The sequence below is a fragment of the Microcaecilia unicolor genome, chromosome 1 (assembly GCF_901765095.1).
Source record: "Microcaecilia unicolor chromosome 1, aMicUni1.1, whole genome shotgun sequence".
Classification (NCBI taxonomy): Eukaryota; Metazoa; Chordata; class Amphibia; order Gymnophiona; family Siphonopidae; genus Microcaecilia; species Microcaecilia unicolor.
Genome location: NC_044031.1, coordinates 641,061,686 through 641,074,374, shown reverse-complemented (window position 1 = coordinate 641,074,374; position 12,689 = coordinate 641,061,686). Strand labels below are relative to the sequence as shown.

At 50.3% G+C, this 12,689-nt stretch overlaps 2 protein-coding genes across 2 annotated transcripts in view; both read left to right on the top strand.

Annotated features, from left to right (window-relative positions):
* The window catches only part of LOC115482225 (glycine N-phenylacetyltransferase-like), a 159,521-nt gene that overhangs the window by 18,206 nt on the left and 128,626 nt on the right, over positions 1–12,689 (top strand). The gene's annotated exons all lie outside the window — the stretch shown is intronic.
* The window catches only part of LOC115482194 (glycine N-acyltransferase-like protein 2), a 71,480-nt gene that overhangs the window by 18,530 nt on the left and 40,261 nt on the right, over positions 1–12,689 (top strand). Inside the window, exon 3 of the mRNA XM_030221802.1 lies at positions 265–368. Coding sequence (XP_030077662.1) covers positions 265–368 — 104 coding nt within the window. The remainder of the gene's footprint in view (positions 1–264; positions 369–12,689) is intronic.

Genomic DNA, 12,689 nt, shown 5'->3' with positions numbered 1-12,689 from the left:
TTAGAGGAGATACTTAAGCAGACAGTGCTGCTGAATATCCCAGGATAGCTCCACACAAGCCATTTCAAGGGTCAGGAGCCTCTCCTGGCTTTTTAAATCACTTTGAATATCTAACACTTTTTCACAGAGCATTGATAAAGTCATCCTTTCATCTAGTCGGCAAACTCTCTGAATTACACTGTAAGAATTACTTTAACTAATTACATTGCTTTCTTATATAATTTGTCTTTCTCTCCCTCTCTGAATACCTTCCGCTTCCTCCAGGTTCACTGATCCTGTTCATTCCCAGTATGATGCTCTTACATTGTTCTCAGAAATTGGCTGCTCTGGAGAAGATTCTGATGAAAAGCTTTCCTGAATCTCTGAAAGTAAGTACCAAACACAGTCTTCCTCTCTCTTTTCTTCTCTCTCTCCTCTTTCATTTTCTCCCTCTCTTCTTCCTTTCTTCAGTTTAACCACTTTGTTTCTCATTCATTCACTGCTGACCATCAACATCCTTCTAACAAATCTGGATATTAGCCAGACTCTGTCCACAGCAACGTGTTCTGTTGCTCTAGAAAACAAATGTAAATACCACATACTTTGCAATTCCCAAGGTATATTCATGGGATAATGCATTCACATGTCATGCACTGTCTATACAAATGCCATTCTCTCTCTCTCTCTCTCTCTCTCTCTCTCTCTCTCTCTCAGGATATTGAGGGAGTTTAGAGAGGTTCTGGCAGGCCATTTTAAGAATTTGTTTAATAAATCCTTAGAGATAAGAAAGGTTCTGCAGGACTTGAGAGAAACAGATGTGGTTCCTCTTCATAAGAATGATGATAGAGAAGTGGGTAACTATAGGCTGGTAAGCCTTACTTCAGTGCTTGGAAAAGTAGTGGAGGCACTGCTGAAGGAAAGGATAGTGAACTTTTTAGAATTCAACGGGTTACAAGATCCAAGGTAACATGGTTTTTACCAAAGGAAAATTGTGCCAAATGAATCCAATTGATTTATTTGACTGGGTGACCAGAGAACTGGATCAAGAACACATTAGATGTAGTACTTGGATTTCAGTGAAGCCATTGACACAGTTCCTCATAGGAAGCTCATTATTAAACTCAATGGGCTGAAGTTAGGACCCAAAGTGGTATAATGGATTAGAAACCGGTTAACTGACAGATGACATTGAGTGGTGGTAAATGGAATTTACTTAGGGGAAAGACAGATGAGTAGTGAAGTGCCTCAGGGAGTATATTGCCAAAAGTTTGGATGGAAATTTGCCTTTTTGCAGATGACTGACGATTTGCAATAGGGTGTACACCACAGAAGGAGTGGACAGTGTGAAAAGTGATCTGCAAAAATTAGAAGAAAGGTCTAATGTTTTGCAGATAAAATTTAATGCATATAAGTGAAGAGTGATGTACTCGGGGAGTAAAAATCCAAAGGTGCTGTATGTGATAGAGGGTGAGAGACTGATATGCACGGACCAGGAGATGAACCTTGGGTATTAGTGTCTGATGATCTCAAGGCAGCAAAACAGTGTGACAGAAAGATGCTAGGCTGCATAGAAAAAAAGGCATTACCAGAAGAAATGCCCCTGAACAGGTCATTAGTGAGGCCTCACTTCAAGTATTGTGTTCAGTTTTGGTGGCCATATCTCACTAAGGATATTAAACTACAAAATCCCTGACAACTATTGATCAATCTCTTATTTATTGTAAATTATACATTAACAATAGTACTCTGTTACACCCATAAACCACTCATACCTCATACATACCACTATCACCACTCATACTCCCCCCAACACAACACATGCATCCAATCAACAATTACCCACACACATCTCTGCATTTACCCCCTTAATTCAAACTTTTAAGATACTGAATGGCACAAATTGCAAAAACACAGAGGTCACATATCTCCAATCAGCACAATTACATAAATTCTTTCATCATGTTGGCAAATTCTTTTGACAGTGTTCACACATATATATATATACAGAGACCAAGTCCTTGGATCAGACTGTCCCTTAGATGTTTTCACATACACATCAAATCCTAATACATCCGTTGGACCCATAGGCGGTCGGTGGCCCAACTGTTTGGGGAGGCTAAAGGGGGCGGGGTTAGGGGTGGGGGCCAGGGGTGGAGCTTAAATCCATAATTGTCTGATAACACACAGAAAAAATAAATAAAAATAAAAGTCACAATTAATACCTTTTATTAAATTTAGATATTAGATATGTATCATATGTCAAAGAATAAAGTGGTTGCTCAAAGCATATTCTAAGCACAATCGCTCAACTGCAAAACACTATGCACAACTTTGTGCAAAAACACACTCAGAACCTTACTGTACCATAAATATTACACTGGGCAGAACCTAATACACCAATATACCACCCATACGGAAAATGCAGACCCTAATTCATGTTTAATGTGGGATAAAATGCCATAAATAAGTAAATAAAGAAAATATAAACTTTTAATGTTGAGCACCTGATTCTCAAAGTGGACATATTCTAAACACTATAATGAAAATAAAATGATCTTTTCTACCTTTGTTGTCTGGTTGTCCGATTCTGCTGCTATCTGTTCTCAGTGCAGGTCAGGAAGTCATCCTCGTTAAATATCTCCCTGGCAACCCAGCCAACCTCCCCTCCCCCTGCTCTCCCAGCAGTAAGGTAAACAAACCATAAACCAATTTCTACAATTGGTTACACAAGGCTAGAGAGGGCTTTCACTGCAGCTCCTGCTGTGAGGATGGAGGTAAATCAACAATTTAAACCTCTCAGAGCACAGCAGGGGAGGCTTAGCCTGTCCAAGCCTCTTATACCGGGCGCCTATGGTTGGACCTGTTGTTAAGCATTCCAATATGATGACACCAGGGGCGTATCTGAACTGCGGCGGTAGGGGGGGCCAGGGCCAGAGTGAGGGGGCACATTATAGCCCCCCCCCCGGCCGCCGCTGCCGCCACCATTGCCACCATTGCCGATCCCCCTCACCCCAGCCGCTGCCATTGCCAATATCCCCCCGCCGTTGATGTCGCCTACCTTTGCTGGCGGGGGACCCCAACTTCCGCCAGCCGAGGTCCACTTCCTCCTGCCGCTGCCGGCTGCCTTTAAAAGAATTCCTTCAGCTGGCGGGGGACCCCCAACCCCCGCCAGCCAAGCCGAGGTCCTTTCATTTCTTCCACTGCAGTCTGCAAAGCTGGCGCTGAAAGTTTCTTCTGAGTCTGAGTCTGAAAGGACCTCGGCTTGGCTGGCGGGGGTTGGGGGTCCCCCCCCAGCTGAAGGAATTCTTTTAAAGGCAGCTGGCAGCGGCAGGAAGAAGCGGACCTCGGCTGGCGAGGGTTGCCGCCAGCGAAGGTAGGCGACAGCAACGGCAGGGGAGGGTTGGCGACGGTAGGGGGGTCCAGGGCGAAATCTGCGGGGGCCCAGGCCCCTGTGGCCCCACGTAGATATGCCCCTGGATGACACAATCCTCCCCGGTTGTGTAAATCACTTCCAACAGTTTCACTGATGTCAACAACAAATGTGTTCATCAATGTAATTCTCCCACCGTAATTGCTTGATACCATGTCTCAGTATTACTTTAGTTTCATCTTCTGCTATAATGCCGTCCAGATAATGATCATGATTAACTGCATGTGTTTGGCCCATCAGACCCTACACAGTCTGTCTTTCGCCACCAAAAGCGTCATCAGGGGTCACCACCTACAACATAACAATGAAATAACACAATACCCTTTAACCACTCATATTCTCATACATCACAAAACACAAATTACTAAAAATACAAACAACCAAACTTTACCAGCCACTCTGGATTGCCTGGGATGCCTCTCACACCATAGAAGATGGTGGGGTTCCAAAACGGACAAACGCCCGCACATGCGCATGAGGTGCCTCGGGAAATCACTCCTTAAATACGTCACTCCCTAAACGCTGATCCAATCAATTTCCCTGTTAAGCCCCATAGGGGCCACAGTATTCCAATTGAAAATCATGCGCTGTTCTCTGCGCAATAACATTAAAAGCGAATGCTACATACCTGTAGAAGGTATTCTCCGAGGACAGCAGGCTGATTGTTCTCACTGATGGGTGACGTCCACGGCAGCCCCTCCAATCGGAAACTTCACTAGCAAAGGCCTTTGCTAGTCCTCGCGCGCTCATGCGCACCGCGCATGCGCGGCCGTCTTCCCGTCCGAACCGGCTCGTGTTCGTCAGTCCCATAAGTAGCAAACAAAGCAAGGGAAGACACAACTCCAAAGGGGAGGCGGGCGGGTTTGTGAGAACAATCAGCCTGCTGTCCTCGGAGAATACCTTCTACAGGTATGTAGCATTCGCTTTCTCCGAGGAAAAGCAGGCTGCTTGTTCTCACTGATGGGGTATCCCTAGCCCCCAGGCTCACTCAAAACAACAACCATGGTCAATTGGGCCTCGCAACGGCGAGGACATAACTGAGATTGACCTAAAAAATTTACCAACTAACTGAGAGTGCAGCCTGGAACAGAACAAACAGGGCCCTCGGGGGGTGGAGTTGGATCCTAAAGCCCGAACAGGTTCTGAAGAACTGACTACCCGAACCGACTGTCGCGTCGGGTATCCTGCTGCAGGCAGTAATGAGATGTGAATGTGTGGACAGATGACCACGTCGCAGCTTTGCAAATTTCTTCAATAGAGGCTGACTTCAAGTGGGCTACCGACGCTGCCATGGCTCTAACATTATGAGCCGTGACATGACCCTCAAGAGCCAGCCCAGCCTGGGCGTAAGTGAAGGAAATGCAATCTGCTAGCCAATTGGATATGGTGTGTTTCCCCACAGCCACTCCCCTCCTATTGGGATCAAAAGAAACAAACAATTGGGCGGACTGTCTGTTGGGCTGTGTCCGCTCCAGGTAGAAGGCCAATGCTCTCTTGCAGTCCAATGTGTGCAGCTGACGTTCAGCAGGGCAGGAATGAGGACGGGGAAAGAATGTTGGCAAGACAATTGACTGGTTCAGATGGAACTCCGACACAACCTTTGGCAAGAACTTAGGGTGGGTGCGGAGGACTACTCTGTTATGATGAAATTTGGTGTAAGGGGCCTGGGCTACCAGGGCCTGAAGCTCACTGACTCTACGAGCTGAAGTAACTGCCACCAAGAAATGACCTTCCAGGTCAAGTACTTCAGATGGCAGGAGTTCAGTGGCTCAAAAGGAGGTTTCATCAGCTGGGTGAGAACGACATTGAGATCCCATGACACTGTAGGAGGCTTGACAGGGGGCTTTGACAAAAGCAAACCTCTCATGAAGCGAACAACTAAAGGCTGTCCTGAGATCGGCTTACCTTCCACACGGTAATGGTATGCACTGATTGCACTAAGGTGAACCCTTACAGAGTTAGTCTTAAGACCAGACTCAGACAAGTGCAGAAGGTATTCAAGCAGGGTCTGTGTAGGACAAGAGCGAGGATCTAGGGCCTTGCTGTCACACCAGACGGCAAACCTCCTCCATAGAAAGAAGTAGCTCCTCTTAGTGGAATCTTTCCTGGAAGCAAGCAAGATGCGGGAGACACCCTCCGACAGACCCAAAGAGGCAAAGACTACGCTCTCAACATCCAGGCCGTGAGAGCCAGGGACCGGAGGTTGGGATGCAGAAGCGCCCCCTCGTCCTGCGTGATGAGGGTCGGAAAACACTCCAATCTCCACGGCTCTTCGGAGGACAACTCCAGAAGAAGAGGGAACCAGATCTGACGCGGCCAAAAAGGAGCAATCAGAATCATGGTGCCTCGGTCTTGCTTGAGTTTCAACAAAGTCTTCCCCACCAGAGGTATGGGAGGATAAGCATACAGCAGACCCTCCCCCCAGTCCAGGAGGAAGGCATTCGATGCCAGTCTGCCGTGGGCCTGAAGCCTGGAACAGAACTGAGGGACTTTGTGGTTGGCTCGAGATGCGAAGAGATCTACCAAGGGGGTGCCCCACGCTTGGTAGATCTGGCGCACCACTCGGGAATTGAGCGACCATTCGTGAGGTTGCATAATCCTGCTCAACCTGTCGGCCAGACTGTTGTTTACGCCTGCCAGATATGTGGCTTGGAGCACCATGCCGTGACGGCAAGCCCAGAGCCACATGCTGATGGCTTCCTGACACAGGGGGCGAGATCCGGTGCCCCCCTGCTTGTTGACGTAATACATGGCAACCTGGTTGTCTGTCTGAATTTGGATAATTTGGTGGGACAGCCGATCTCTGAAAGCCTTCAGAGCGTTCCAGATCGCCCGTAACTCCAGAAGATTGATCTGCAGATCGCGTTCCTGGAGGTACCAGCTTCCTTGGGTGTGAAGCCCATCGACATGAGCTCCCCACCCCAGGAGAGACGCATCCGTGGTCAGCACTTTTTGTGACTGAGGAATTTGGAAGGGACGTCCCAGAGTCAGATTGGACCAAATCGTCCACCAATACAGGGATTCGAGAAAACTCGTGGACAGGTGGATCACGTCTTCTAGATCCCCAGCAGCCTGAAACCACTGGGAAGCTAGAGTCCATTGAGCAGATCGCATGTGAAGGCGGGCCATGGGAGTCACATGAACTGTGGAGGCCATGTGGCCTAGCAATCTCAACATCTGCCGAGCTGTGATCTGCTGGGACGCTCGCACCCGCGAGACGAGGGACAACAAGTTGTTGGCTCTCGTCTCTGGGAGATAGGCGCGAGCCGTCCGAGAATCCAGCAGAGCTCCTATGAATTCGAGTCTCTGCACTGGGAGAAGATGGGACTTTGGATAATTTATCACAAACCCCAGTAGCTCCAGGAGGCGAATAGTCATCTGCATGGACTGCAGGGCTCCTGCCTCGGATGTGTTCTTCACCAGCCAATCGTCGAGATATGGGAACACGTGTACCCCCAGTCTGCGAAGTGCCACTGCTACTACAGCCAAGCACTTCGTGAATACTCTGGGCGCAGAGGCGAGCCCAAAGGGTAGCACACAGTACTGGAAGTGACGTGTGCCCAGCTGAAATCGCAGATACTGTCTGTGAGCTGGCAGTATCGGGATGTGCGTATAGGTGTCCTTCAAGTCCAGAGAGCATAGCCAGTCGTTTTGCTGAATCATGGGTAGAAGGGTGCCCAGGGAAAGCATCCTGAACTTTTCTTTGACCAGATATTTGTTCAGGGCCCTTAGGTCTAGGATGGGACGCATCCCCCCTGTTTTCTTTTCCACAAGGAAGTACCTGGAATAGAATCCCAGCCCTTCTTGCCCGGATGGCACGGGCTCGACCGCATTGGCGCTGAGAAGGGCGGAGAGTTCCTCTGCAAGTACCTGCTTGTGCTGGAAGCTGTAGGATTGAGCTCCCGGTGGACAATTTGGAGGTTTTGAAGCCAAATTGAGGGTGTATCCCTGCCGGACTATTTGGAGAACGCACTGATCGGAGGTTATGAGAGGCCACCTTTGGTGAAAAACTTTTAACCTCCCCCCCGACTGGTAGGTCGCCCGGCACTGATACTTGGATGTCGGCTATGCTCTGCTGGAGCCAGTCAAAAGCTCGTCCCTTGCTTTTGCTGGGGAGCCGATGGGCCTTGCTGAGGCGCACGCTGCTGACGAGAGCGCGCGCGCTGGGGCTTAGCCTGGGTCGCAGGCTGTCGAGAAGGAGGATTGTACCTACGCTTGCCAGAAGAGTAGGGAACAGTCTTCCTTCCCCCGAAAAATCTTCTACCTGTAGAGGTAGATGCTGAAGGCTGCCGGCGGGAGAACTTGTCGAATGCGGTGTCCCGCTGGTGGAGCTGCTCTACCACCTGTTCGACTTTCTCTCCAAAAATATTATCCGCACGGCAAGGCGAGTCCGCAATCCGCTGCTGGATTCTATTCTCCAGGTCGGAGGCACGCAGCCATGAGAGTCTGCGCATCACCACACCTTGAGCAGCGGCCCTGGACGCAACATCAAAGGTGTCATACACCCCTCTGGCCAGGAATTTTCTGCACGCCTTCAGCTGCCTGACCACCTCCTGAAAAGGCTTGGCTTGCTCAGGGGGGAGCGCATCCACCAAGCCCGCCAACTGCCGCACATTGTTCCGCATGTGTATGCTCGTGTAGAGCTGGTAGGACTGAATTTTGGCCACGAGCATAGAAGAATGGTAGGCCTTCCTCCCAAAGGAGTCTAAGGTTCTAGAGTCCTTGCCCGGGGGCGCCGAAGCATGCTCCCTAGAACTCTTAGCCTTCTTTAGGGCCAAATCCACAACTCCAGAGTCATGAGGCAACTGTGTGCGCATCAGCTCTGGGTCCCCATGGATCCGGTACTGGGACTCGATCTTCTTGGGAATGTGGGGATTAGTTAGAAGCTTGGTCCAGTTCGCCAGCAATGTCTTTTTTAGGACATGGTGCATGGGTACAGTAGACGCTTCCTTAGGTGGAGAAGGATAGTCCAGGAGCTCAAACATTTCAGCCCTGGGCTCGTCCTCCACAACCACCGGGAAGGGGATGGCCGTAGACATCTCCCGGACAAAGGAAGCGAAAGACAGACTCTCGGGGGGAGAAAGCTGTCTCTCAGGAGAGGGAGTGGGATCGGAAGGAAGACCCTCAGACTCCTCGTCAGAGAAATATCTGGTGTCTTCTTCCTCTTCCCACGAGGCCTCACCCTCGGTGTCAGACACAAGTTCACGGACCTGTGTCTGCAACCGTGCCCGACTCGACTCTGTGGAGCCACGTCCACGATGGGGGCGTCGAGAGGTAGACTCCCTCGCCCGCATCGGCGAAGCTCCCTCCGCCGACGTAGTCGGGGAGCCCTCCTGGGAGGCGACGGCAGCCGGTACCGCACGCGGCACCGACGCCGGAGACCTCACCCCGGGCGATGGACCAGCCGGCGCCACACTCGACGGTACCGGTGGCGCAAGCACCGCCGGTACCGGAGGGGTAGGGCACAACAGCTCTCCCAGAATCTCTGGGAGAACGGCCCGGAGGCTCTCGTTCAGAGCGGCTGCAGAGAAAGGCATGGAGGTCGATGCAGGCGTCGACGTCAGAACCTGTTCCGGGCGTGGAGGCTGTTCCGGGCTGTCCAGAGTGGAGCGCATCGACACCTCCTGAACAGAGGGTGAGCGGTCCTCTCTGTGCCGATGCCTACTGGGTGCCGCCTCCCTCGGCGACCCAGAGCTCTCGGTGCCGACACGGGAAGGAGACCGATGACGATGCTTCTTCGACTTCTTGGAACGAAGCATGTCACCGGAGCTTCCGGCACCGACGAGGAGGACGTAGAATCCAGCCGTCGCTTCCTCGGGGCCGAGGCCGAAGGAGGTCGGTCTCGGGGGGGCTGTACCGCAGGAGCCCTCAGGGTAGGGGGAGACCCACCCGAAGGCTCACCGCCACCAGCAGGGGAATGGACAGCCCTCCCCTGCACTCCAGACGAAGCACCACCGTCCGACGACATCAGCAGACGAGGTCCCGGTACCACCGACGTCGACGCAGCTGTCCGATGTCTCAGCGCCGATGCAGAGGGCCGATGACTCGATGCACTCGATGCACTGGCGGCCGAGGATGAAGGTCTGGACGCTGAAGACGTCGATGCACTCGATACCCCCAGTGCCGATGTCGACGAAGAGCCCGAGAACAAAACGTTCCACTGGGCCAATCTCGCTACCTGAGTCCGCTTTTGCAAAAGGGAACACAGACTACAGGCTTGCGGGCGGTGCCCAGCCCCCAAGCACTGAAGACACGACGCGTGCCTATCAGTGAGCGAGATGACCCGGGCGCACTGGGTGCACTTCTTGAAGCCGCTGGGAGACTTCGATGTCATGGGCGGAAAAATCACGCCGGCGAGATCAAAAGTCGAAATGGCGGAAAAGGCACCACAAAAACAAGGGGAAGAAAACTTCGACCCGAGGCCTAAAAGCGGCCTACCCCGACGACGAAAGAAAACTTACCGGGGCGAAAAAGCTGGAAATATCGGGGGAAAAGAGACCTAAGAGTCCCTTTCCACACACAGAATGGTTTTTTTTTTTTTTTTTTTTTAACACGAAGAGAACGCGCGAGGTCGACTTTGCGGGGCACGACACGGCGAAAACACGACCGTACCGAGCGCGGACAAAAGAAGACTGACGAACACGAGCCGGTTCGGGCGGGAAGACGGCCGCGCATGCGCGGTGTGCATGAGCGCGCGAGGACTAGCAAAGGCCTTTGCTAGTGAAGTTTCCGATTGGAGGGGCTGCCGTGGACATCACCCATCAGTGAGAACAAGCAGCCTGCTTGTCCTCGGAGAATGCAGGTTTAGAAACTTTATGATTATGATATTTAACTTCCCTATCAATTATTAGCCTTTTTAGCTGGTCTGGTTCAAAGAAGATATAATTAGCATCTGAAAACATAATAACACATTTTGAAGGAAAAAAATTTTTAAAAGGTAGCTCCTAGAGCCATAACTCTATCCTTAAGTACAAGAAATTCACATTGTTGTAAATGACATGTCTACACAGAAAATGAAATTCCTACAATGAGGATAAAACTAACCTGCAGCGAGGAGACATGATGACTGCATAAAGTTAAAGTGATATCCATTAAACTTTATTTGGATTTTCAGCAGCACACTCCATTTTAAGTGAACCCACTGAAAATCCATAGATACGGTTAAACGGATAAGAGTTCTGTTTAACTTGGCATCTTCTCTTTGTGTAGCACCACTTAAATGGATAAGTTATGTGTCTAATGGTTGACTATTACTGCTCAGATGGATAATTTTGTCCAGCTCTGGGATGCTGTTAACCCTGCCTTCACTAAAATGGATAATTTTTGGTCATGTGGAGGGGCATAATCGAACGGGGTGCCCAAGTTTTCCTGAGGGTGTCCTCGTAGGACATCCTCGCAAAGGGGCGGGGAAATCCGTATTATCAAAACAAGATGGGTGGCCGTCTTTCATTTCGATAATACGGTCGGGGATGCCCAAATATCAACATTTAGGTCAACCTTAGAGATGGTCGTCCCCAGTTTTCGGCGATAATGGAAACCGAGGACGCCCATCACAGAAATGACCAAATCCAAGCTATTTGGTCATGGGAGGAGCCAACATTCGTAGTGCACTGGTCCCCCTGACATGCCAGGACACCAACCAGGCACCCTAGCGGGCACTGCAGTGGACTTCACAAAAAGCTCCCAGGTACATAGCTCCCTTACCTTGTGTGCTGAGCCCCCAAAACCCACTCCCCACACCACTACCATAGCCCTTAGGGATGAAGGGGGGCACGAAGAGAACACGCGAGGTCGACTTTGCGGGGCACGACACGGCGAAAACACGACCGTACCGAGCGCGGACAAAAGAAGACTGACGAACACGAGCCGGTTCGGGCGGGAAGACGGCCGCGCATGCGCGGTGCGCATGAGCATGCGAGGACTAGCAAAGGCCTTTGCTAGTGAAGTTTCCGATTGGAGGGGCTGCCGTGGACGTCACCCATCAGTGAGAACAAGCAGCCTGCTTGTCCTCGGAGAAGATATATTACCACCTCTCGGGGCCACTACCTGTTGCAGGACACTAAACCTTAACTCATGCACCTCATGTCGTGCTTCCAACCAATGTGCAACCAAGGGAGCCTCCACCCGTTGCAATTGTAGGTTGCTCAAATATTGTGCGATCCTTAGTTTAATTTTATGTATGGTCTGGCCCAAGTACCATAACCCACAAGGGCAGCGCACACCATAGACACACTGTGATGAATTGCAATCTGTCTTCCCATACAATTTAAACCAGCTATTATATGTATGAGGAATATGCACCTCTGCTGTTTGTATAGCATATTGGCAATATATGCATTGATTACATTTGAATTCACACATTCAGTAGTGATACGGGGGAACAATTTCTCCCCTAGATTACTACTTCTGGTAAAAGCAAATATAGACATTTGTTGAAATTGGGCATAAGTAGTTAATATCGTCCAATGTTTTCTAACAATGTGCACTACCTTCTTAGACATGTGCATATGGCAAAACACAAGTTAGATGAGACGCCGTCCCAGTCTCAGCCGGGACAGAAGCATGGAACCATTCGGGCCCGTTTCATCTCCCTACGAACTACTTTAGATGGGTAGCCTTGTTTAATAATGGTTTATTAACTTTTTTTTTTGTTAATACAGCTATATGAACTTTCTGTACCATATCCTCTGGCATTGAGTTCCAGTGCTTAATTATGCATTGATTAAACAAATATGTTCTCCTGTTTAACATCATGGTATGTTCACTAATCCTTTTACTTTGTATTTGTTGTATTTTCATTTCAACAACTTCAAACATAACTTTGAGACAGAAAGATGTGCTTTTCCACTCACCTGCTCCACCTCTGCTTCCCCCTCTTGCATAAACATATGTTCCTGTCATTTCACATACTTGGCTCATTCTATTCTAATCACCTAGATTGCTCCATCTTCTTACACACAATACCTTTGAGCAGTGATGGCGAACCTATGGCACGCGTGCCAGAGAGGGCACGCAGAGCCCTCTCCCTTGGCATGCGCGCCGTCGCTGGTCCGCCCACTCTCCCTTCCTTTGGCTTCCCTCCCGCCCTCCCTCCAACCCAACAAGCATCGGGCCGCCCGCCGTCCTCCCTCCCTCCCTCCCAGCACCAGGAACCCCCCTCCTCCTAAAAATTAAAAAGCGTACCGTCCTCGGAGTCGGGGTTAAGGCGACATGCGTCGGCAGCGGCAGCGAAGCGCGTATTCTTCGCTCGACGCGCCTTCGGCCTTTCCTGTCTCTCAAG